The sequence below is a fragment of the Capricornis sumatraensis genome, chromosome 2 (genome assembly GCF_032405125.1).
Source record: "Capricornis sumatraensis isolate serow.1 chromosome 2, serow.2, whole genome shotgun sequence".
Taxonomy (NCBI): domain Eukaryota; kingdom Metazoa; phylum Chordata; class Mammalia; order Artiodactyla; family Bovidae; genus Capricornis; species Capricornis sumatraensis.
The window spans coordinates 102,274,850-102,302,052 of NC_091070.1; the positions used below are offsets into that span (position 1 = coordinate 102,274,850).

The following is a 27,203-nucleotide window of genomic DNA, read 5'->3' on the forward strand; positions in this document are numbered from 1 at the left end:
TACCCGCCGATGCAACTTCACTTTCCCTTCTCCAACATGGCTTCCAGAGCAGGAAGAAGAAATTGGAGGCTTGCGTTGGGGGACGGGCCAATCAGTGCGGGCAGCTCTGCCTGCGCAAGCGCGCTGCCGGTAGGCCTCTGGGTTGACTCGGTGAGGCTATCCTTTAATCACCTGTTTTAGCCCCTCCTCCCGGGTCCCGGAGGAGAGAAGCCAGTAGGCGGGCTCGGGGCGGGCCGTCGCAGAGTCTCCGCCCCCACAACCTTCTCTGAGCGCAGGCCAAAGGGTGGTTCGCTGGGGGTCAGGCTCAGCAGCAGGAAGGGCAGGCACCCACGGAGAGAGGGCGAGAGACGTTGATACAGGGGAGAGTGACGAGCTGCCCTACATTGCCTGCCAGGGACGAGCACGCGGCCACTCTACCACCCGGCTGCCCACGATCACTCGTCCGCAGGAATGTCAGCCGCCGGCGTCCGGGGCCTGCGGGCCACCTACCATCGGGTCCTTGATAAAGTGGAGCTCCTGCTGCCTGAGAAATTGAGGCCGTTGTACAACCACCCGGCAGGTAATGAACCCAGTGGCTCCCACCGAGACCTCCCTTCCTGTCCCTTTCCTCTCTTTACCGATCCACTGACAACTCTGCCAGTGGACAATTCACCCACAACCCCAACCCCTGTTCCTCAAGTGAATCTGTGTACTTTCCCATGCTCCTTGTTTTTCACGTTTTCTTTTCCAACATGTCTAAAACTCATGATTTTCAAGACTGCGCCCTTTGCGACCTTTGTTGCACTGCTTCTCTTAGGCACCACTCAGATCCGGACCAGGCCTTTTGGTTTGACCCTTCTTCATTTCTGCAGCCAAGAAAGGGTCTGGGCCACCAGGAAACCTCATTCTCTCCCCTTTCCTTCCATGAGTAGTGATATATTGACCCACGCGTCGAAGAGCTGTCTTACCGCCCTAGAGTGTTTGGAGTAAAGGTCATACTTCCTTCAGCTCCAGCTGACAGGCCTGCAGACGCGTTGGCCAGTTTCTGAGTCAGTGTCATTCCTTGCCCCATAGGTCTAGTTTGTTTTAGTCTATCCTAAATTACTACTGAACAAGCTCCTCCTGAACCTTTTTGTGTGGACAGACCTGGATTTAAATTCTGTTCTGCTGCTAATTATAGATGTGACCTTGGGTAAAATCCTAGATCTTAGTTTCTGTAAAATGTGGTCCATGTGAGAGTTAAAGATAACATATGTGTTTGATTATTCGTTAATCCTCAATAAATATTAGCTCTCTCTTTAACCTATTGGAAAACAGTGTTCTTGTAGTTGAAAAAATATTTCTGTAAGAAACTGGAAGATCCCAGCGCCTCCAAATCTTTATTTAAGGTCTAAAATCCTGTTACCTGTTGTACAAACGTTAGTAATAGTACTTACTTGGCTGGGAACTCAAACCAGATACATTCTGAAGTCACTTTCAAGCCTAAGACTTAGCAAAGGAGAAAGTGTGTTATAAATGGAAAGATTGACGTGCAACCCCCCTATGGCCATTTTCTCTGCATAGTTAAATCTATCTCTGTGGCTGGTGTCATTAGGAAAGTTGTATATCTCCCCACATATCTGACTATGAAGCAGCTCTTGGGAATCTATGATTACTAAATCTGATTTCCAAATTTGATAATGGATTAGTCTGTGTCTTGGAATTAGGCTTTAGTATAATATTATTTATTGCATTAGTTTACCCTTTATGAAATTGACCTTTAAGGAGAGGTTTTTATTAATGAAGATTAGTTTATTTGCTTTTTGGTTCTTTAGGACACAGTTTTTGGAAATTGTCCTCTGTTTTGTGGCAGAGATTTTCAGGAGGAAGAGTTGAGCAATACTTCTGTAATAATCTGGGCTTTTTTGTTTGTTTGTTTTTTAGCCACGTTGTGTGGCGTGATTATGGCCTGTATGGCATGATTTTGGCCAACTGTGTGGCATGTGGGGAATCTTAGTTCCCCAACCAGGAATTGAACGCACACTCCCCGCATTGGAAGCTCAAGAGTTTTAACCACTGGGCCACCAGGGAAGTCCCTGGGCTTTAGTCTCAACTGAATTCTTGCGGTCAGTGCTGACCCTCTTAAGCTTTGTATTTGGTCTGTAGGATAAAGACAGGCTAGAGGAGGAACAATTTTAAACTACATAAAACAAAATTGGAGGGTAGTTTTATAGTGATCTTTTCCAAGGTCTTGGCTTTAACCGCTTATAGTCATTGTTTATTAGTTTATTGGTTATTATTTAATAGTTTATTCAACTTTTAGAATGAAAGGGAATTATATTTCATTTGAGATTGGTTTGTAGATCATGTATTTTATCTAGATGCTCTTGGACTAGTTCAGTTACTGTAACCCTTTTTTCAATGTGATGGAAGGAGCATAGGCTTTGAAGCCAGATTGACCTGGATTTGAAAGTTGGCTGTGTGACCTTGATCTTAAATCCCCTAACCTTTAGTCCTAATATATAAAATGGGAATAATAATTATCTCCAAAATAATGGACGTGAATTTGAGCAAGCTTCGGTAGTTGGCAATAGACAGGGAAGCCTGGCATGCTTCGGTCCATGGGGTCACAAAGAGTCGGACATGACTAAACTGAGCTGAACTGAATTATCACCATTTAAGGATTGTTGTGAAAGTTAAGTGATATATTGTCTATAAAATGTAGCTGTGTTTGCACATAGACTTTCAACAAATGTTAGTGTTAGTTCACTCTATACAGAGTAAGAGTACCCATCACTGCAAAATTGTGATTAAAAACTTGTCGGCACACCAATGCAGAAATGAAGAAACATGAAAAATACAACTTGTTGATTGTCACAAGTATTGAATAAAATCTGAGGAAACTATTGTTCTAAGACTTAACAGGGAATATTCAAGGTTTTTGTGTACTATGTTACATAATAGTGTGTTTTTGAATCATTATATTAGATGATATATCTAATCATCATTAGACTGGATTCACATATTGGAGATTTTCACAGTAATATACAAGGCTGTGTTCTACATTTTTGAGATTTAATTGTATCATTGACAAATATGTCTAGACAAGTCACAAGAATATGTCTTTATATAAATATTTATTAGACTTAGAATATTGCATTCTATATATATATAGTTAGACCTGTGGTCTTCATCATTCATTTATCTACATATTGTCTATGGCACAAAATGATCTGCTTCTTTAGAGTAAGAATAGAGTTCTATCCATATGTGTGTCCTGGCAAGTTCAGTTCTCAGTGCCCCCCGTCTCCTGACTTGAAAGTATGCTGTCCAGTGTTTACTGTGAAATCATGCTGCCCAATGTTTACTTAAAAGCTTCAGTTCAGTTCAGTCGCTCAGTCGTGTCCGACTCTTTGCAACCCCATGATTCACAGCACGCCAGGCCTCCCTGTCCATCACCAACTCCTGGAGTTCACCCAAACTCAAGTCCATCGAGTCGGTGATGCCATCCAGCCATCTTGTCCTCTGTCGTCCCCTTCTCCTCCTGCCCCCAATCCCTCCCAGCATCAGAGTCTTTTCCAATGAGTCAACTCTTCACATCAGGTGGCCAAAGTATTGGAGTTTTCAGCTTCAGCATCAGTCCTTCCAATGAACACCCAGGACTGGTCTCCTTTAGAATGGACTAGTTGGATCTCCTTGCAGTCCAAGGGACTCTCAAGAGTCTTCTCCAACACAGCAGTTCAAAAGCATCAATTCTTCAGCGCTCAGCTTTTTTCACAGTCCAACTCTCACATCCATACATGACCACAGGAAAAACCATAACCTTGATTAGACGGACCTTTGTTGGCAGAATGATGTCTCTGCTTTTGAATATGCTGTCTAGGTTGGTCATGGCACCCCACTCCAGTACTCTTGCCTGGAAAATCCCATGGACGGAGGAGCCTGGAAGGCTGCAGTCCATGGGGTAGCAAAGAGTCGGACACGACTGAAGTGACTTAGCAGCAGCAGCAGCAGCAGTTTGGTCATAACTTTCCTTCCAAGGAGTAAGTGTCTTTTAATTTCATGGCTGCCATCACCATCTGCAGTGATTTTGGAGCCCAAAAATATAAAGTCTGACACTGTTTCCACTGTTTCCCTATTTCCCATGAAGTGATGGGACTGGATGCCATGATCTTCATTTTCTGAATGTTGAGCTTTAAGCCAACTTTTTCACTTTCTTTCACTTTTATCAAGAGGCTCTTTAGTTCCTCTTCACTTTCTGCCATAAGGGTGGTGTCATCTGCATATCTGAGGTTATTGATATTTCTCCCGGCAATCTTAATTCCAGCTTGTGCTTCTTGCAGCCCAGCGTTTCTCATGATGTACTCTATATAAGTTAAATAAGCAAGGTGACAATATACAGCCTTGACGTACTCCTTTTCCTATTTGGAACCAGTCTGTTGTTCCATGTCCAGTTCTGACTGTTGCTTCCTGACCTGCATACAGATTTCTCAAGAGGCAGGTCAGGTGGTCTGGTATTCCCATCTCTTTCAGAATTTTCCACAGTTTATTGTGATCCACACAGTCAAAGGCAAGCTTAGTTTGGAAAAAAACAATTATTAGTGGAAGAGTGTCTTTCATTTGTATTTATGAGCTCCAGAATGGGGTGAATTGTCCCAAAGGATGCATAAAATGAAACTTTGGAATATAGGAAGAAAACAGTAGAACTTCTATTAGTACTTTATCTTTTTAAAGTTTCCATTTTGTGTATATTTTATAAGATAAAATATATTAGTGCACATATACATATATGTGGATGTGTAAATAGACAGTCCCTCTCTTAGGATGTTTCAACTTAAGATTTTTCAACTCTACAAGATGGTTCAAAAGCAATATAAATTCAGTAGAAATCCTAATTTTGATCTTTTCCTGGGCTAGTGATATGTGGTACAATGCTCTTATAGGTGGCAGCAACAAACCACAACTCCCAGTCAACCATAGGGTAAACAACCATTGCATCTCCTCTGCACCCATGTAACCATTTGTTTTTCACTTTCAGTACGTGTGTGCTGCGTTCTTTGTCTCTCAGTTGTGTCTCTTTATGACCCCATGGCTGCTTCTGTTCATGGCTCTTCCATTGCCATTTCCTCCTCCAGGAGAGCTTCCCTGCCCAAGCATTGAACCTGCATTTCCTGTGTCTCCTGTGCTGGCAGGTAGAATCTTTACCATTGTGCCACCTGGGAAGCCCCAGTGTTCTATAAGTTGGATGAGATATTCAATAATTTATTATAAGCTTTATTCATTTATTATATATTAACAATTTATTATAAATAAGCTTTGTGTTAGATGATTTTGCCCAATTTAAGTGTAGGTTAGGCTAAGCTAGGTGTATTAAATAAATTTTCAATTTATGATCTTTTCAACCTTCAGTGGATTTATTGGGGTTTAACCCCATCATAAATTGAGGAAAATCTGTACACACCTGAATTCCATGGAGTCAACATGTATATATAAGGGTGTATGCTCACACATATTTTAAACTGATGGGGCAGTATGTTCAAAAGAAGTTGGGAAAGGACTTCTCTGGTGGTCCAGTGGTTAAGAATCCACCTGCCAATGCAAGGGACACAAGTTCAGTCCTTGCTCGTGGAAGATCCCACATGCCTTGGACAACTAAACCCACATGCCGCACCTACTCTAGAGCTCTAGAGCCTATGTTCTGCAACTAGGGAGTAGCCCCCGCTCACCTCAACTGGACAAAGCCTGCATGCGACGAAGGCCCAGTACAGCCATAAATAAATACATATGTAAAAATTTTAAAAAGAAAAAGAAAAAAAGGAGACCACAGCTCTAAAGAGTTATACCTTAGAAATTACCTGGTTAGGACTCTGCACTTTCACTGCTGTGGCCCAGGTTCAGTCCCTGCTTAGGGAACTAAGATCCCACAAGCGGTGAGGTGCAGCCAAAAAAAAAGTTATATCTCAATAAAACTGAGGAAACAATTAAATGAGAAATAAATAAATAATAAAAATAAATAAAAACTATCCTTCAAGTAAGTCAGCACATAAAATAACTGTCTTAACTATATCTGTAATTTTTGCTTACCATAGCTTTGCTTATAATGAGTTATATTTTGGCTTGAGTGGAAGAACTTTTGGAAAAATATTTCTGCAAAATGTGTTGCTGTGTTTAGCTTACTATTGCTAAGAATATTCTCTACATTCCATGATATCCTCTCTGTGAAGGCTGATGAGAAAAGTACGTTAAGGTGTTCACAACAGGAATATTTGCATTTTTTCCTAGACCAGAGAATTAGTTTTTCCTTTCTATCTTATAGACCTAGAGAATATTTTTAAAATAAAAACATACTAAATGAACTATTATTAGCAGTATTTAGTATATATTATGATTAAGTATATAGTAAATATATAACTATACATATATTATTTATTATAGTATTAACTTCTATTAGCTTAAAATTAGGAATGAGAACCAAAAGGGAAAGTTGGGATTTCAAATATTTAAGTTATTGATGTCAAATAGAATATCTTTAAACTAGTTAGCTCCAATAAAGTTGAATTGTTTAATATTTATTGAGGGCCTGCTGTATATTGGATACTGTTTTGGCATTTGAGTTATTTTAATGAATAAAATAAAAATCCCTGGCCACAGAGATTGTGTATTCTCAGAAGAAATCATAAAAGTAATACAATACTTGCTATAATATGTCAATTTGACACTTAACGTAACCTTTGATTTTAAACTAATTTTAAGCAGTTAAGGCTGTTTATGCCTCATCTAATTTGATTCATTAGATATACTAAAGGAGAAGCAAGCCCTTGGAGAAGCTATAAATAGTTTGTTATATACATGTTACTGATTTATAAAATAGATAACCAACTGTATAGCACAGGGAACTATACTCAATATTTTGTAATAACCTATAAGGGAAAACAATCTGAAAAAGTGTTTACATATATATATATATAAATCACTGAATAATTTTGCCATACACCTGAAATTAACACAACATTATGAGTCAACTACACATCAATAAATAATAGTTTATTATTTCTAAGACAGATAATAATATTAATTTTGGCTATAAAAGATGGAAATATGTTTAAACTATGGTATGGCATAGTAGAAAGACGACTGGGGTCAAAGAAGCCTGTATTCTGGTTCTTACTCTATCTGGAGCTATATGAATATGAGACAAATTAACTTTGAAGAAGTGCCTTTTCTTTTTCATCTATAAAAATAAGAGGGTTTGTATTTTCTTTAAGGTCCTTTCCAGCTGTAACAGTTTACAATTTGGTATTTCTGCTGTGACTTTTCTTAGTTTTAGAGGCTTCAGGAAACTCAGATTACATCAGGGAATACTATATTATTATTGTTAGATTAGGTTTTAGGGACCTAATTTTTTATCCTTGCTGTGCTATGTATTTTATATAAGTAATTTTACCTTTCTGGACCTCATATACCTGGCTTATAAGATGAATGCCTGAACTAGATAATTTAAACAATCTTTCTAAATCTAAAATTCATTGAGTCTGTTATTGAAGAAATGTATAATTTTAAAATGTATCAACCCTAAAATGCATATTACCTATCATAGCTAGTCACTTCACCTGTTATTTTCTTTGGCATTTTCACCAAAGCCTGTTTTCATTCAGCATTTTAAAAGTCATTATTCACCCATGATGTTCTGGGTACTATTTCAGTAAGCTCTCTCCAAGGCTTACAGAAGACAGAAAGATTGCTTGACTCTGAAATGGTAGCCCCATCATGTTCTCCTTGTGAAATCAGAACTAGCTTTAGTACAAATAAAAACGGGTAATTTTTGGCAGTCAGTATCTGTGTCAAAGAATAATAACATGTATGAATTCTAAGAATTTGTAAGTAGCTGGTTCCATGATAGCCAAAAGGTAGACTTGATTGATACAAGGAACTTCAGAGGAAAGTTCAGGGATGTTGAAAGCAATAAACTGTAAAGAAATGTTATGAAAGGATTTAGGTGGGGTAGTGGACGGCTTTCAATAAGAATTTTATTTTCAACATTGGGGGCACCTCTATTCAGTATTTGTATATGTGTACATTTGCATGTGTGTAAAAGTCACTTATTCTGTTCTAGGAAGGAAATCTTTCCCTAGGAAGAGAATTATACAATAAATGACATTCATTCTAGGTAGAATCTATGAAGTATTTCATTAGCAGAAATTCGTCTCAGATAAGGAAATCAGGAAATAAAATAACCAATATGTCATTGTTTTATTAACAAGTTCATCAAGGCAACTAGATTTGTTAATTTGTTTGAAAATATATGTCTCTTACATATTTGGTTGTATTATTCTCTTGCAGAATTCCTCAAATTCTTCCATAAAAATTTGAACTTAAAAGAACATCAGTTTCACTTTAAAAATCAGACAAAATTTAACAACACAAGAGAAAATGACCATTATGTTATTCTTTGCAATTTTTTTGTTATGCTTAAAAATAGTTCATAGTTTCATAGTAAACCCTTGTTGCGGCTCTAGTTTATGTATAATAATTTGTATCTGTTAATCCTATACTCCTAATTTGTCCCTCCCCACCTTCCTTTTCCCCTTTTGTAACCATACGTTTGTTTTACATTACAGTTCATAGTTTTAAGTAGTCAGCATTTGACATCTTTTTCAACTTCCAAAAGTGGACTTGTAAGAAACAAGATGAAAATGTGTTGTTAGTTAATTGTTTGTCTAAAAGAATGTACGTTTACATCTGATGGGAATACATTTTTCTCATCTTGGACTTCAGGTTAAATTTCTTAAGAGCTGCTTTTTATTCAGTATATTTTCAGCAATTTAAAATTTCTGCCTAATCAAGTTTTTTCGTTCATCATAAGGATTGTTAGCTAGATACTCTAGTTATGCTTATCTTGATTTTAAGGTATAATCACTTCCAGTATCATGATTATTTAATTACTTTATTATTTAATGCTCTTCAGTGAGAACAGCTGTGTCACTGCAGAACATAAACCAGTTTTTCCCAGATCTAGGAAAGATAGTGTAACATTGTATTCTCACTGTTTGAGTGGTACCTGTTTGCAAAACATTTTTGTCTAAGCTTCATGTTTTAGGTAAATAGCAAGGACCTATTGTATACTTCAAGGACCAACTGTGAAAATGAAAGTCGCTCAGTTGTGTCAGACCACAGAGTCCATGGAATTCTCCAGGCCAGGATACTGGAGTGGGTAGCCTTTCCCTTCTCCAGATCCCAACCCAGGGATCGAACCCAGGTCTCTCACACTGCAGGCAGATTCCTTACCAGCTGAGCCACCAGGGAAGCAAAGCTTTCACTTTCACATATTCAACATCTTGTAATAACCTATAATGGAAAAGAATCCGAAAAAGAAAAAAAATTATATATATATATACACATTTGTATATGTATGACTGAATCACTTTGCTGTACACCTGGAACTAACACAACATTGTAAATCAACCATACTTCAATTAAAAAATTGTTTTAACTTGTTTCATGTTTTAAATGTCAAAATCACTTGGAATGTTTCCTCATTACCATTTTTATTATTGATTAACTGCTGTTTTTAAGAAAATAGCCTCTATACCTAAATTAATACATGTCTACATTTATTTGACTTATTTACTTTTAAGGTAGAAAATGACTACTTAAAAGTGGAAGGATGAAATAAAAAAAGTTTTCTTTAAAAATTTTTGTTTACTTATTGTATGATCATGGGTATTGCTATTTCCCCCCTTTTTTTAAACAATGAAGAAAACACTACTTGTTGTTTGCACTTACACATTTCTAATTATTTGCGTCAGTTGTCAGCATCCTCTGACATTTCAGAAAAATTAGAAATTTAGAATGTCTTATTTTTACAATGTATATATGCTACTGATGTTTTTAAATTCAGTGCTTAGCCGTCGTTAAACTAATTCAGGCTTTGTTTTGTAGTTTAAAATTATTCCCTAAATAAAATATTTAAACTTCTTTTGACCTTTGTTCTAGCAACCATAATTTACTGTTTGACGTTTTTGTTTAGTTTTGTTATGTGGGAGAAGGACAGTTGATATTTTAAAACTACCACCAAGCACAGGACAGTTGAGTAAATCAGTTACCAGGCAAAGCTACTGAAAAGCTTGACTGTTCATTAACCCTGAAAGGTCAACCATTTCAGCTCGTAAAGAAACTAGAACCCTAGAGGAAACAGTTTTGGGGGTAACAGAAGAGGAAGCGTCAGTTTTGAAACAGAAGAATGGTGTCTGTTTGGGAATCCAAAGCCAGAGACCAAAACAATGTATTGGCTTATCCTGGAGTGATGAAGCCAAGCCTCATGCAGGAGTAAAAAATAAACTTGGTAATTGACACTGCATATGACCCCGAGACTTTGTATATGACAAAGAAAAATAAACCAAGTGTGATGAAAGGAATCTCAGAAACTCAAGCTAAATAAAGTAACCAGAGAGTTTGAAAAGATTGACTTATAGGATTAGTGCATTATGGCATCAGACTCACGGAAAGAATTTTCAAGAGCCAAAAAGGGGAGTATGATGGCGTAACAGTAGAGTACCTAATGAGTCAACGTCTAGGACAGCCCTAATGTACAGAGAACCTGGTGTCCTGAAGTTCATCCTTGAAGAAGCAGCAGTGTCAAGGCAATATTCAACTTTCCTAAAATTTGAATATCTTTGATTAGCATCTCTCCTGGATATGGTTCATCCAGTTCAATTCTGTTCAAAAGTATTATTTGTCTAGGAAAACTAAGAAACAGGCTTTAACTTCAAGACTTTGTCTAATTAATAGATGCATAAGCAGTTCAGTTTAATTGTTATGTGCAGAAAACAGTAGAAGAATAGACAGGCTGCTGCTTTGGGAGTTCAGAGAAGGAGCATTTAATCTACTCCTTGAGGAGACAAAACCTGCAATGAGTTTTAGAAGGATACTGGAGTTAGCCAGATGAAGACAAGGCCAGATATTGGGAGGAGGCTGTATGAACTAAGATTTAGAGTCATGAAACTGGTTGCATGTTTGCGTAGCTTGTCAGTCCACCTAGACCAAGGTTTCCTAACCTTGCACAATAGTTATTTGGGGGCTGGAGTATTGTAGGGGGTTGTCCTTTGCATTGTGAATGTCTCTTGAGGAGCAGAATCACCTCTGGTTGAGAACTAGTGTCCTGGGCTAAAATTTAATTAACTTAGGCTTCCCTGGTGGCTCAGGAGTAAAGAATCTGCCTACCAATGCAGGAGATGTGGGCTCAAGCCCTGGGTTGAGAAGATCCCCTGGAGAAGGAAACAGTAGCCAACTCCAGTATTCTTGCCTGGGAAATCCCATGGACAGAGGAACCTGGCAGCTACAGTCCACAGGATCGCAAAGAGTCAGACACGAGTTAACGACTAAACAACAACAAGTTAGGATTAGGAATTTATATTTTGAAACTCAATGCCTTCATGTTTTCTATCCTTTAAACATTTCTTTCAAAATGCCAACCTGATCTACTAAAGATTTCCATATTTTGTTCAAATATTGAGAAGAAGGAATCATTATGTGCCAGAGTTCTAGAAGTGTAATAGTGGCTGTGATCAGAACAGTACAAAGTTTAGGACACTCAGGAATTAAATATAGATTTTCACTCAGTTATAAGAACATTAAAATTTAGAATTCCTTAATAGTTTTAACTCTCCCAGCAACCATTTCTGTACTGTCTAGATTTGCTCTAATTTAAAATATAGAAAACTTACAGTACATAGTCAAGCAAAGAAATGACTAGCTGTCATATGTATGTAAGAAGATGAATAATTGTTCTGGCCCATAAGGAAAGACGGGGGCTATGCCATGATATTCTAGTGTTCGAAGAATTATTAGTTTAAAGATGGTATCCAGCTCCCTGAAGACTGAGAAAGTAAGATAAACTACAGAGGAACTTTAGGATTAAGTTTAAATGTTCTAGGAGCAAGACGGGGAGGCCCAATGCCCCTAGCCATCCCAGCTGAGCAGGAAGTAGCCAGAGAGACCTCAACACCCCTATTCCCAAAGAATTGGGCCTCCCATCTCTTGAGGAGGGGAATGTTAGGTAGTTAGAATAGGAAAAAGGAGCCCAAAATGGTGGTGGCTAAAAGACAAAGGAAAAAGCCTGCAAAAACGGAACAAAGGAAAATCCTCTGACAGGAGTGAGAACTTCAGGTGAAACAGCCAGGCCCCCTTCTTGGCCAGCCCAATTTGCCTAGGGCAGGCTCAAGGCCAGAAGGAGACAAACATAAAAGAAGAAAGCCAAGAGGGATTGAGGCCCCTCTCCTTTTGGGTTGCCCCACCCTCATGCCTAGAGAGTGTACTATCCTTTGCTTGCCAATAAAACTGAGTTATAACTGGAAAAAAAATTTTTTTAGTGTTCTAGGGTTTCAGTAAGCTTACTTAGAAACTCGTATGTATAAGCCAGATTTATCAATATAAGTAAGTTCAGTTCAGTCGCTCAGCGCAGCCCACCAGGCTCCCCCGTCCCCGGGATTCTCCAGGCAAGAACACTGGAGTGGGTTGCCATTTCCTTCTCCAGTGCATGAAAGTGAAAAGTGAAAGTGAAGTCGCTCAGTAGTGTCTGACTCTTCGCAACCCCATGGACTGCAGCCCACCAGGCTCCTCCATCATGGGATTTTCCAGGCAAGACTACTGGAGTGGAGTGCCATCGCCTTCCCTGCAATATAAGTAAATACACATCTCATTACAGTAGATTATTGGTAAAATATTAGTAGTAATACATTCAGGAAACTAAGATCATGGCATCTGGTCCCATCACTTCATGGCAAATAGATGGGGAAACAGTGTCAGACTATTTTCAGGAGCTCCAAAATCACTGCAGATGGTGATTGCAGCCATAAAATTAAAAGACGCTTACTCCTTGGAAGGAAAGTTATGACCAACCTAGATAGTATATTAAAAAGCAGAGGCATTACTTTGCCAGCAAAAGTCCGTCTAGTCAAGGCTATGGTTTTTCCCGTGGTCATGTATGGATGTGAGAGTTGGACTGTGAAGAAGGCTGAGCGCCGAAGAATTGATGCATTTGAACTGTGGTGTTGGAGAAGACTCTTGAGAGTCCCTTGGACTGCAAGGAGATCCGAACAGTCCATCCTAAAGGAGATAAGTTCTGGGTGTTCATTGGAAGGACTGATGCTGAAGCTGAAGCTCCAATACTTTGGCCACCTGATGTGAAGAGCTGACTCATTTGAAAACACGCTGATGTTGGAAAGGATTGAAGGCAGGAGGAGAAGAGGACGACAGAGGATAAGATGGCTGGATGGCCTCACTGACTCGATGGACATGAGTTTGAGTCAACTCTGGGAATTGGTGATGGACAGGGAGGCCTGGCTTGTCGCAATTCATGGGGTCGCAAAGAATCGGACACGACTGAATGACTGAACTGAACTGAATAGTACATCTGATTTTTAAATCCCATTGTATTTTAAATCACGTTGAACAATGTGAATTAGTTTGAGAGGACTACAAAAATATACCAATGATATGTTGAACAGTGGCATAGTCCAAACTGTAACATTACAGTCACTTAATATTGCTAAAGGTAAGCAATGGTTTATACTGTTTGATACTTTTTTAGAACTAATTAATAAGCAAAAGTTAAACAAGGATCAAATACCATTTTTTATATTTTTCAAATTTCTCTCCTTATTGTTAACATTAACCAACTACTTTTGATAGTAATTCAGCCAAAATGCACCCCAAAAAGGAGTATTATCACTGCTTTAATTTTCACTTTTGATTGGTGGTATATAACTGAAACTAGAGTGGTTTTCCTGAAAAGCACTTTCGAATTGTTTCCCTTAAATGTTTTTATACAGCTTACAGATATGATTTTACTTAACCTGCCTGTGCTTAAGTTATTAAAAGCCAGCACTGTGTTTTATTTGGCAATGTATCCTTAGTGCCTAGGAGACTATGAAGCATGAAGTAATTACTATGAGTGAATCAATGAATGAATGATCTCTGCAACAAATTAAAGTCACAACTACAACTAAATCTGTATTAAATCCCTGCGTTTTCTTTAGCGCCATGCTTTTTCAGTTTCACCATCTGTTATTTTTAAATAATAGGTTTAATTCAATTTTATCTTCTAAATGTTATTTGTGTATGTGATTGGAAACATTTCTTTATTAATGACAGTGGATAGTCACCTTGTTGTTGTTCAGTTGCTTAGTCGTGTCCAACTCTTTGTGACCATGTGGACTGCAGCACACATCTTCTCTGTCCTTCACCATCTCCTGGTGAAACTCATGTCCATCGAGTCGGTGATGCCATCCAAACATCTCATCCTCTGTTGTCCCCTTCTCCTCCTGCCTTCAATCTTTCCCAGCATCAGGGTCTTTTTCAATGAGTCAGTTCTTTGCATCAGGTAGCCAAAGTATTAGAGCTTCAGCATCAGCCCTTCCAGTGAATATTCAGGGTTGATTTCCTTTAGGAATGACCGGTGTAATCTCCTTGCTGTCCACAGGGCTCTCAAGAGTTCTCCATCACCACAGTTTGAAAGCATCAATTCTTCATTATTCAGCCTTCTTTATGGTCCTACACTCACATCCATAGCTGACTAATAGAAAAACCATAGCTTTGACTGTATGGACCTTTGTAGCAAAGTAATGTCTCTGCTTTAGAATGCACTGTCTAGGTTTGTCATAGCTTTTCTACAGGAAGTGTCTTTTGATTTCATGGCTGCAGTCACTGTCCATAGTGACTTTTGGAGCCCCCCAAAACAAAGTCTGTCACTGTTTCCATTGTTTCCCCATCTATTTGCCATGAAGGAATGGGACCAGATACAATGATCTTATTTTTTTGAATGTTGAAATTTAAACCAGCTTTTAGACTCTCCTCTTTCACCTTCATTAAGAGGCTCCTTAGTTCCTCTCTGCTTTCTGCTGTAAGCGTATTGTCATCTGCATATGTGAGGTTATTGATGTTTCTCTCGGCAGTCTTGATTCCAGCTTGTGCTTCATCTAACCCGGCATTTTGCCTGTTGTCTCTGCATATAAGTTAAATAATCAGGGTAACAATATACAGCCTTGACGTATTCGTTTTCCAGTTTTGAACCAGTCTGTTGTTCCAAGTCTGGTTCTAACTGTTGCTTCTTGACCTCCTTATAGGTTTCTCAGGAGGCAAGTGAGGTGGTCTGATATTCCCATGCTCATCTACTAGGGGTAAAATTGGAAAAAAAAAATCATCTTTACATGATAGTGCTATTGAGAAATATTACTGGAGTAGATAAAGAGAAATAAATGTGTTACCTTTGGGTGATTACGCCCTTTTAGATGTGATTTATTTATTTTTACAAAGTAAAGTAGAATATTAAGGTAGAAATAATAATCATGAATATAATTAGACTTTTAAAATTTTGAGTTGGTTTAAAAATCTTATGTGCAATTATGTTAAGAAATAAATGTCTTTAGTTGATCCAGCGTGTAGAGAATATACATACAATATTAAGTGCTCTGATGTGTATTGGATTTAGCTTTTGATTTACCATGGACAAATCTGTTTTTTTACTGTCACTGTATACCCTGAAAGGTTAAAAGAGATGTGTATTTGGAAGAGTAAGAACTTATGTTATTCGTTATTGGTTAAAGACCACAAGTTTGAGAGTTAGAACATTTAGTTTCTAGTTACAATGCTGGGCTTACTACCCACATGACTTGAGTAGGTCATGGAACTTCTCTGAGCCTTTTTGGTAAAAATGAAGGATGATCTGTGAGTTTACTCCCAGCTCTGAAACAGATTGCTTATTTGTTTCTGAAATTCACAATGCTTCTCAAATTCCAGGTTATCTGGAAAACCAGAGTTGTTTTTCAAAATGCTATCACTATTTTGAAATTCAAATATATTCAAAATACAGTATTTCAAAAATACTGTCAACATTTATTGAACATTTTGCATGAGGTGGATGAGTACCAGAATAACTAAAACAAGGACTTTTGCCTTTCTTGTGTGCCCTTTAAAGTTAGATTAAATTAATTTTAAGTTAGGTTCATTAATTTTTTACTAGGATAAACAGAATTTTTGTAAGAACTTTTATTAGAATACATGTGGTGACATCATTTATAATAATAAATATTAAAAGAATTAGTGAATATATATATATCTACTGAGGTTTATATCACAAAAATTCCATAATTTATCATTTCCTCAAATTGAAGATTATCCTTAAATAAAATGATATTAAGTTCCATGTTCAAAGCAAAATACACTGAGAATAGTTTCCAAAACTACCTCTATTATACTTTAGCTAATTTTGATAGTTCTCAAAAATACAGAGAATTGACAAGGAAATCAAAACAACTTGTATGAAAAATTGATACCATGGTGATTCTCTAAATTTTAACTTAAATACAAAGCATGCAGAAAGCACAGTAATAATTATTAGAAATAGAATGATAAATCTTTGAGTTTTTGAAATGTGGTGATGGCTGTTTAAAAGGCATATAGAAAATAGTTGGTTAATTGCTAAATTTTTCCTTCTTTTTTTTCTCCAGGTCCCAGAACAGTATTTTTCTGGGCTCCAATTATGAAATGGGTAAGTCTTGGGTTTTGGCTGACGCTACCGAAAAAGATATTCTTTAAAAGAGCTTATTAATTTGAAGTAACTTTTCTGAAGGATATACTTTAAGTGTTCATGGTACGGCTTGAAATAATTTCATACAAATACTCTCAGATGTATCATTTTACTCTATAAGCATACTACCTACTTGGGGTCTTTTGAACTCCTTAGATAAGGAGCCCTTTGGGGAACTAATTATCATCAAAAAGATTATAATTGTGGGCCCTAAGAACATGAAACTTCATTCTAAAATTTTGTGACTATGTAAAACATTAAATTGGTTTGAACTCCCCCTTCCCCCTGCCCAAAATTAACTTTTGTTATTAACTTACTTTGAGAACTTACCATACTAACATCAAAATAGAGGCGAGGAAAATTAGTCTCAAAAAGCAGAAGAATTTATCCAGTATATATATATATATATATATATATATATATATATATAAAAACATTTGATAAATGATAGAATCTGGAACTTCTGACTCCACAGTAAATGCTTTTATCCTATGCCAGAGTTTCCATTCATAAAGTTCTCATTTAGCTGAAAAGAAGTAATTGTAATGGCTATTAATAACAAATCATTGATTTTATGTTGGAAGGGCCCATTTTGGCTTGATGCAGTGCTTCTCAAAATGTCATCCCCGGACCTGCAACCTTGGCATCATCCAGGAACATGTTAGAAACACAAATTTTCAGGCCCCATTGCAGATTTACTAAATTTGAAACTATGGGGATGGAGCCCAGTATTTTGTGTTTTAATAATAGGCCCTACAGGTGAGTCTGATGACTCTTAAAGTTTGAAAACTACTGGTCTATAGGCTTTCTTTTTTTTATTGTAATAAAATGCACATAAATTTAACATCTTAACCTCTTTTTTATTTTATTTTTTTTAATTTTTTATTTCTTTGGCTGTGTCAGGTCTTAGTTGGGGCATTCAGGCATTCTTTAGTTATAACATGCAAGTTCTTAGTTGCAGCACGTGGAATCTTTAGTTGTGGCATGTGGGATCTAGTTCCCTGACCAGGGATTGATCCCAGGCCCACTGCACTGGCAGCACGGAGTCTCAGCCACTGGACCACCAGGGAAGTCCCTTAACCTCTTATTTAGAGTTGAGTATATCACTATTCAATCAATCTCCTGTACTCTTCTTTTAATTTATTTTTAATTGTAAGATAATTGTTCCACAGTGTTGTGATCTAGTACTCTTGATCTTGCAGAACTAAAACGATGAACCCGTTAAACCATAGCTCTTCTTTCCCTCTTCCCCAGCCCCTGGCAACTAGCATTCTACTTTGTCTGTGAATTTGACTACTCTGGGTATCTTCTATAAATGAAATCATACAGTATTTCAGTATTTGTCTTTTTGTGCCTGGCGTTTTTCACTTAGCATAATATCCTTAGGTTCATCTGTGTCAGAATTCCCTTCCTCTTCAAGTCTGAATAATATTTCATTGTATGTATATATCACATTTTGTTTTTTCAGTTTTCTGTTGATAGACACCTGGTTGTCCATACAATATCTGTTCCAGACCCTGCTTTCTGTTATTTTGTGTATATAACTACGAATAGAATTGTTGAATCATATGGTAATTCTATGTTTAATCTTTTAATGAACTGCTTTACTACATTCCAAAGCGGCTGCACTGTTCTAAGTTTCCACCAGCAATCACAAGGTTTCCAGTTTCCATTCATGCCTGCCAACACTTGTTACTTTTATTGTTGTTTTATAATACCCTTCCTAATGGCTGTGAAGTGGTGCATTGTTTTGATGTGCATTTCCCTAATATTATTAGCTGTGCTAAGCATCTTTTCGTGTGCTTATTGACCATTTTTACCTTTTCTTTGGAAAAGTATTTAACCTCTTTGCCCAAGTTTTAATAAAGTTGTTTTTTGTTGTTGGGTTGTAGGATATTTTAATTCTTTTAAATGTGTAGTTTTAAATTGTTAGAACAGTTCAGAAACTCAGTTGTAAATCTAAGTAGTTAAGAATGTTAGAACTGGAATTAGCTATCCCTCAATTTTATGGCCTTACGCAAGTTCTATCTGTGCCCTTTTGTCTTACCTATAGAACAGGACTAGAGTAAATTAGTGATTGGGGACTATATTTACAGAGAACTAGGGAGCAATTCTTTTTTTAGATTTGTATATTGCAAAAAGGCTCTATCAGTTTAAAAAAGAAATTACAGAATATCAACTTTAATGATTCTGCTCATACTCTAAGTGGTTAAAAGCAGTGCAGTATAAAAAAAATACTGTGAAAGGCGTGTTAGTAGTCCCTTCCTCTTCTCTCCCTACCAACACTTAAAATTATGCATCTACAAAGTGGAATTAATGTCTGAAATATTGTTTCTAGAAACATTATTTTAAAAGTAAGAATGGTAAAATAGATAACTGGGGAACTACTGTATAGCAATAGGGAACTTTATTCAATACCTTGTAATGACCTGTATGGGAAAAGTATCTAAAAAGAGTGGATACATGTGTATGTATAACTGATTCACTTTGCCATACACTTGAACTAATACAACATTGTAAATCAACTATACTCCAATAAAAATTTACCCAAAAAAAAGTTTTGATTTACTGTATTTACAGTAAATTTGTGAGGGGTCCTCTGATCACAAATTTGCCACAATTTAGATGTTTCTTTATTTTACCAATAGCTTTGGACTTCCCTGGTGGCTCAGACGGTAAAACGTCTATCTAAAATGAGGGAGACCTGGGTTCGATCCCTGGGTCAGGAAGATTCCCTGGAGAAGGAAATGGCAACCCACTCCAGTACTCTTGCCTAGAAAATCCCACGGACAGAGTAGCTTGGTGCAGGCTACTGTCCATGGGGTCGCAAAGAGTCAGGCACGACTGAGCGACTTCACTCTGGTGGTTCTTTGATCTGGTCTATCAGTGTTTTGAAACATTAACGGTATTATATACTCATAAGTGCTTTCTCCACTATCTCCTTTAAAAATATCTATTTTAAGTTCATGTTGACATCCTGCATAGTCTCCTGATGACAGCACAACCATAGAAACTCCTGTGTCTTGTTCTCACGTAAGTTCTACCTTAAGAATTTTAGACTGTGCTTCTTTAGATATTTAACTATGGTTGAATCCTTCTTAGCCACTTTAGTTGAAATCAAATAATCATAAAGGTCAAACTGGATAATTCTCAAAAATAATATTACTTACTTTTAACTATTTTAACCCTAAGACTACAAACACATACTCATTTATCGATCATTTACTATAATGCCAGGGCTTTGTGTGTGGATCCACTGATTTTGAGTTCCAATCATTTATCATGGAAGAGTTATAGCCACAGTGCATCCTGTATAATTTTAGTTTAGTTTTCTTTAAATCAGAGCAAGTTTATAGACTCTTTCATAATAGTCTGGTAATAGAAACCTGCTAGATTGCTATGTTTCCCCCTACCAGTCTTTTTGTGTCTGTCTTGTTTACACCAAATTTGATAGCAAGTTTAACAACTTACCTCTATTCAATCTTTCCAAAGCAATCACTTTGATTCATAGAAATAGCAACCCTCTTTTTGTATATCAGCTATTTACCTAGTTCATTAAATTAGATAAATTACATTAAATAAAACTGTTACCGAGTCCAAACTTGCTCTGCTCTGCTCGCTGCACAACAGGCCAGTGAATCCGAGAGACGAGGGATTGGGGCAAGGAAGACTTTGATTGAGGAGCTGGCTGACCAAGAAGATGGCAGCCTAACGCCTCAAAATAACTGTGTTATCGGAATCTGGATGCCAGGTTCTTTTATAGATCAGACATGGGGAAGGTGAGGAAGCAAAGTAAAAAGACCATTAATCTTGCCAATCTCCTGGAATGGCAAGCCTCAGGCAGGGGATGTGTTGATTTCTTCCCTCCTGCCATCTACAGGTGCACAAGGTTCTGAACACAGGCACTTTATAGTCGGGCAGAGGGGCAGGATTCTGAGGCAGGCTGTTCTGTATAATTATAATAACAAAAGCAGCAAAAAGCAAGTCAAAGAAACAGTTCCAACATGGAGTCAGAATTGGCTTCTCTGCAACAAAACTGGTATAAACAGGTCTGAGCACAACTTCAGTGACTTGAAATACAGAATAATTAGCCCACTATACAGTCTATGGAATTCTGCAGGCCAGAATACTGGAATGGGTAGCCTCCAGGGATCGAACCCCGGTCTCCCGCACTGCAGGCAGTTCTTTATCAGCTGAACCACAAGGGAAGCCCAAGAATACTGGAGTGGGTAGCCTATCCCTTCTCCAGGGACCTTCCTGACCTAGGAATCGAACCAGGGTTTCCTGCATTGCAGGCTGATTCTTTACCAACTGAGCTATCAGGGAAGCCCCTTGGCTAACCTGGGGAAACTATTATGTGAAGGTCAATTCAGAGCTTTTTTTTCTTTCTGCTCATAGTCTTTTTGCACAGACTAGGTTTATATTTAACTCTTGAACAGTATACCATATTGTGTAGCTAATTTTTTTTTTCTTTCTGTTCTTAGGAATAAGTCAAACTGTTTTAAGATTATCTATGCTAATTTTTAGTATCTAACTACTTTCACTTTTCCAGCTGTAACTCCTAACATAGGCTAATTCACAGTTTAGAATCTTGAGAACTTTGCTCTCTCTTAAGTGTTTGGAATTGGAATATTAAATAGTGGTTTTTCACTGTTTTTTACACTCCTCTAAAAGTGTTATATGAGTTGTTTTTTTTTAACTAGAGAAGAAAATATTGGAAGAAAAGAAGGAAAAAAATGTTTTACACTATCTGATGAGTATTTAGTCCACCCAGTGGAGATAACCAGATGCCAAAAAGAATCACACACATTTGAAAACCAGTTTTTAATTGATGGAAGCAGAGAAATAACTTGAATCTGCTAGATGCCAAACTGTCTATACTGGGTTATTTAATACACTCTCTCATATTTAATCTTCACCAGAAAAAATCTGAGATGTAAAGATACCAAGGTTCAAAGAACTAAAACTGTTGTTAAGTGACGACGGACTCAGGATGTGAGCCGTCAGGTCTAATATGACTTCAAAGCCTAGGCTCTTAACACTTACAAGACCCCCTTTAAAAGTCACTTTGGACCTTTCTATAATTGGTACTTTCTTCTTATGTTAGGGAGTAATTTACACAATCTTTCGGTATACTCCATGCACTCTCTGACTCTACAGTTCTATTATTTGAGTAAAGTTCATAATAAAGAAGAGGAACATCGACCTTCTAGCCCCTGAGGCTAGAAATACAGAAAAGGGTACAGAGGCTAATACTCCGTTACCTCTGTTCCTCTAAAAATGTAAACTACTGTTTGTCGTTGCTAACAGTAATATTTTCCAGACACTATGCTAAATATCTTTAAATCATATTATCTCATTTAATCATATATCACTCTTGCAAGGGTAGCTATTAATACTGTCATTCTGTACATGAAGAATATAAGACAAGTGTTATGGGGAATTCCATGGCTGTCCAGTGGCTAGGATTCAGCACTTCCTCTGCAGGGTGCCCAAATTCAATCCTTTATCAGGGAGCTAAGATCCAATAAACTGCATGGCCAAAAAAAAGAGAGAGAGAGTATTGTGTAACTTGACCAAAGTCATCAAGCTAGTAAATGATAGAGATAAGTAAATTCACAATAAGATTTTCTAAGATAATTTACATGAGTTTATAGTGGTATAGAAATAAGGATTTTTAGAAATTCAGGAAAGGAAACTAACTAATATTGTATTATAAAACAACTATACTTCAATTTCAGAAGAAGACTAAAAGGTTTAACATCCAAATGCAGTGTATTCTCCTGACCTAACTACTCTAGACAAGAAAAAAAAATTTTTTAAGACTTTTTGGGGCAGTCTTAACTGTGTCAAAATTTGACTGTGAACTGTGTATTAGACAACAATGTCTTGTCCATGTTAAATTTTGTGATCAGATTATGAATATTTAAGAAAATGGGAAGATAGTCTTGTTCTTAGCAAATATACACTAAAATACTAGAGAGTCAAAGGGCATGATTTCTACAACGTCCTTGTAAATGGATCAGAAAATATATACATACATATTAAGAGAGAAGATGATTTCAAGAAGAAAAGAAAAAGAACTGTGGGAGAGGGCACTCAGGACCTTTGTGAGAGAGAATGATTACTAACATGTCCTAGAAATGAAATATATACTCTGAGCATAAACAAAATCATGGCTGCTACGTTCTTCCAAAAGACAATACTAGAATATAGCCTCTAGTCATCATAAATCTGTTTGAAAAGCCACAGTGTAGTAATACATGGACCGAGTAGAATAATGGTAGAAACCAGTCCCCTTCTTCCCCTATACAAGGGCAGTATTCCACCCTGCCAAAGTGGAACAAATATGCAAGAGAGAAAATGTATATTAGGACCTGGAAGAAGAATGTAAGAGTGGTGATTTGGAGATATTTGAGAAGAAAATCACATGACTATGGATGAAAATTATGAAGAAAAGTAGTGTTAGTCATGATATACCTCTATTTCCACTTCTGTATTTAACCATTTGCCACTGTTTGAGCCAGAATCACTGCTTTCTTGAACCACTGACTTTATTAAATAAAAATCATTTTAATTTGGTTTAAATTTGTGTATATATTCACAAGTATGCATGTGTTCTATTTAGGAGGAAAAAACCTTTTTTAAAAAAAAAGTTTCATGCATCCTTTAGGAATTCAATAAAACCTGAAAATGAACTTACTTGTTTGTTCATTTTTGGCTTTCTTGGGTCTTCGTTGCTGCACACAGGCTTTCTCTAGTTGCAGTGAGCCGTGGCTTCTCTTGTTGCAGAGCACCACCTCTAGAGCACTCAGGCTTCAGTAGCTGCAGCACGTGGGCTCAGTAGTTGCTGAACTCGGACTCTAGAACACCCAAGCTTCAGTAGTTGTGGCTCCAGGCTTAGCTGCTCCTTGGCAGGTGGGATCTTCCCAGACCAGGGATCCAGTTCATGTCCTCTGCATTGGCATGCGTACTCCTAACCTCTGGACCCCAAGGGAAGTCCTGAAAATGAATTTCTTAAGACCATATTGTCTAATGACATGTTTAGAATTTGATTTAAAATACTTAAAGGAAAAAGGAGAAAGGGAGGAGGAAAGGTAAATATGGCAGAATCTCAATAATTGTTGACTGGGTGATGGATATGTAGGGGTTCATTGTCCTAGTATCTCTTTATTTTGTGTAGGAGTGAATTTTTCATCAATAAAAATCATTCTATTATGTATTCTAATCTGTGTGGTAGAGTAGCATAACTAATATTCTTTTAGGACTCATTACTAAACTTTCTGACTGATGCTGGTGGTGGAGTATGAGTAGAATGATTCTGTAAAAGACAGTATTAAAAATATGCCAGAGAAGAAATGACCGTGTATACTTCAACATTAAGGAAAAATTATCTAACCAAGAAATTTAAAATTATAACAGCTTTTTGATACTTCCACTTCTAAGAAAGAGTAACATTGGAAAAAAAAATGTTCATTTCCAGGGCCTGGTGTGTGCTGGATTGGCTGACATGGCCAGACCTGCAGAAAAACTCAGCACGGCTCAATCTGCTGTTTTGATGGCTACAGGTACATTAAATGAACATCTTCTGCATAGGACGTTCAATAATTAGTTTTACATCAATTTACTTGATTGTTTAACATTTGAAATACATACACACACACTCACACACAAAGAAACTAATGGTATTACCTTTAAGCAGTTATTAGACTATAGCAGAAGAAGGCAGAAGGAGGGTTATAAAAATTTTTCTATGATGTAATAACTGAGTATTTTGTGTAATGCTGAATTATACCAACTTCATTAAATCTCAGATTATAACCTTTTTTCCCTATTTTTCAGTCGCTAAGTTGTGTCTGACTCTTTGTGACCCCATGGACTGGAGCACACCAGGCTACTCTGTTTCACTATCTCCCCGAGTTTGCTCAAACTCATGTATATTGAGTTGGTGATGCCATCCAACCATCTTATCCTCTGTTGCCCCATTCTTCTCCTGCTCTCAATCTTTCCCAGCATTAGGATCTTTTCCAGTGAGTCAGGTCTATAGCCATAGTACTGAAACTTCAGCTTTAGCATCAGTCCTTCCAGTGAATATTCTGAGTTGATTTCCTTTAGGATTGACTGGTTTGTTCTGCTTGCTGTCCAAGGGACTCTCAAGAGTCTTCTCCAAAAATAAAGAAAGAATCTTCTCCCGCACCACAATTTGAAAACATCAGTTCTTCTGCACTCAGCCTTCTTTATGGTCCAACTCTCATATCCATACATGACTACTGGAAAAACCATACTTTTGACTATTGTTGGCAAAGGCATCTCTCTACTTTTTAATATCCTCACTAGGTTTGTCATAGCTTTTACTCCAAGGAACAAGCATCTATTAATTTCATGGCTGCAGTCACCATCTGCAGTGATTTTGGAGCCCAAGAAAATAAAATCATAGTCTAATTATTTTACTCTAATATTAAATGTTTAGATAAGATTGCAGCAATACCTATGCTGTTTTTTAAAAATATTTTATTTCAACAGGCTTTATTTGGTCAAGATATTCACTTGTAATTATTCCAAAAAACTGGAGTCTATTTGCTGTTAATTTCTTTGTTGGGACAGCAGGAGCCTCTCAGCTCTTTCGTATTTGGAGGTAAGCTCACCATGTTTTTGTTGTCGTTTAGTCATTCAGTCGTGTCTGACTTTTTGTGACCCCATGAACTGTAGCCCACCAGGCTCTTCTGTCCATGGGATTTCCCAGGCAAGAATACTGGAGTGGGTTGCCATTTCCTTATTCAGAGAAATGTCCCCACCCAGAGATCAAACCCGCATCTCCTATATTGCAGGCAGATGCTTTACCACTGAGCTACCTGGGAAGCCCTTGAAACTGTTTATTCATTAATTAATATTATTTGTCAGTGACTAGCTAACACTCTGGAATGAGCTTAGAATGAGGCTCTGGCTTTGTTTAAACCATAGGACCTTCCTAAATTACAAAAAAGTGTTATGAATAACAGCTTTCTTTGGCTAAAAAAATGGAATGATCTCAATAAAAAATTTGAAAACATTGAGCTATATAATATACCTTCTTTTCAGAAAGCATTCTATTCTGTAGTGTATAGTACATTTAATTTCATTCATCTGTAACATACCTAGCTTTACTTGCAGCTTAATTAATAATCTAGCACATAACAGATAGATGAATACTCATTCATTCAACAAATGCCTGATAACCATTTTTAGGTCTTAACTTATATCTATATAAACTTCAGTTTGTACAGTGATTTTATTCACAGAGTACTTTTCTCATACACCATCTTATTTTAACCTGATATTAACTCATGATAGTAAAACTATGAGAACACTAAGTGCCACGTTCAGAAATGTAATTTCTAATATCAGAAATTCAGATACAATTTAACAAAAGGATATTTAGCCTTACAATTAAAATAGCAGATTGAGAGATTTAGTTAGAAATAAAAATGTTGGACTCTCTGGAGCACTCAGGAAAATATGGTTGAATATTTGAAATCAGGACCTTTTGAGAAATATAGGAGGTAAGATAGACTTCATAGAATAGCTTCCTTTTTGTGCTTGTTCAGTTTTCCACTCTGTTTTCAGCTGAGAAGATTAGTAAATGAAGCCCAGGGTGTTGTAAAATGGAAAGTCTCTGTTGCTTTGTGATTAATTCTTCTTTGAATTAATGAGAATTGAGAATTAATGAGAACTGAAGAAATTGTCCTTAGTTTCAACAAACTTAAATGTTACCCCTCCTAACCCAGTAGCCAGCCTGTGTCACAGAATTATATTTTTAGTGACTAGACAGGCCCATTGCCAACTGATTTTATTCTCAGGGAAGATGCTTTGTGAGTATAAAATTAAAAGCTCTAGGTGACTACGTTTTGGTAAATTTTATACATATGTTCACATTTGTCATACTCTCATATAGTTCAAGAATGAAAATACTCTTACATTAAATTAATACTTTTGTACAACAAACTGTAAGTCAGTTAAGACTTTTTGACAGTTTCAAGCCAGATTCAAATAAAGTCCTTAGGTTATTCTCCTTCCTGCATATTTCTACCTACAAGCCCCTGGGAAGATTGTATTTACAACTGTGTAGTCTCTTGACTAGTGAAAAAGAAGAGATGGAATATGATTCTCATTCCCTTCTTATTATAAATATCATCTAGGGACGTCCCTGGTGGTCCAGTGGTTAAGATTCCACATTTCCACCGCAGGGGGCATGGATTCTATCCCTGGTCAGGGAATTAAGATCCCACATGCTATGCAATGCAACCACAAAAAGAAAAAAAAAATTTTAGTTAAGAAATGAATGTGTTTATTCTGATTCATTATTTTGTTTCTTTCTGTTTTCTTTATAGATATAACCAAGAACTAAAAGCTAAAGCAAACAAATAAGAGTTCCTGATCACCCTGGCAATCTAGATGTGGACATAACCACCGGGACCTAGTTTGATTTATTATTTGGTTGTTGATGAGGTGATACTAACTGTGCTAATGTTTGTAAGGCATAAAATGTAATTGGGAGATAGTATTGATACTTGATTCAACAGAAAAATAAAGCAAACTTTTAATAATATTGTCTCTTTACATATGACTTGAGGAACTTACCTGTGGATATTAGTAGCATTTTTCTACTATTTGTCCATAATAA

At 37.0% G+C, this 27,203-nt stretch overlaps 1 protein-coding gene across 1 annotated transcript; it reads left to right on the plus strand.

Moving 5' to 3' along the window:
• The first annotated feature begins 268 nt into the window (after positions 1-268).
• MPC2 (mitochondrial pyruvate carrier 2) lies at positions 269-27,203 on the plus strand. The gene is made up of 5 exons (XM_068965627.1): positions 269-559; positions 16,464-16,504; positions 24,027-24,111; positions 25,067-25,178; positions 26,911-27,203. Exons 1-5 carry the CDS (start codon positions 451-453, stop codon positions 26,945-26,947), a joined length of 384 nt encoding a protein of 127 aa, XP_068821728.1. The 5' UTR covers positions 269-450; the 3' UTR covers positions 26,948-27,203.

Bases quoted from the DNA above. Each gene is read 5' to 3' on its own strand.
- MPC2 (XM_068965627.1), top strand. From the start codon at position 451: ATGTCAGCCGCCGGCGTCCGGGGCCTGCGGGCCACCTACCATCGGGTC. The intron at 16,505-24,026 runs GTAAGTCTTGGG...GTTCATTTCCAG, and splicing joins GGGCTCCAATTATGAAATGG to GGCCTGGTGTGTGCTGGATT. The intron at 24,112-25,066 runs GTACATTAAATG...TTATTTCAACAG, and splicing joins TGCTGTTTTGATGGCTACAG to GCTTTATTTGGTCAAGATAT.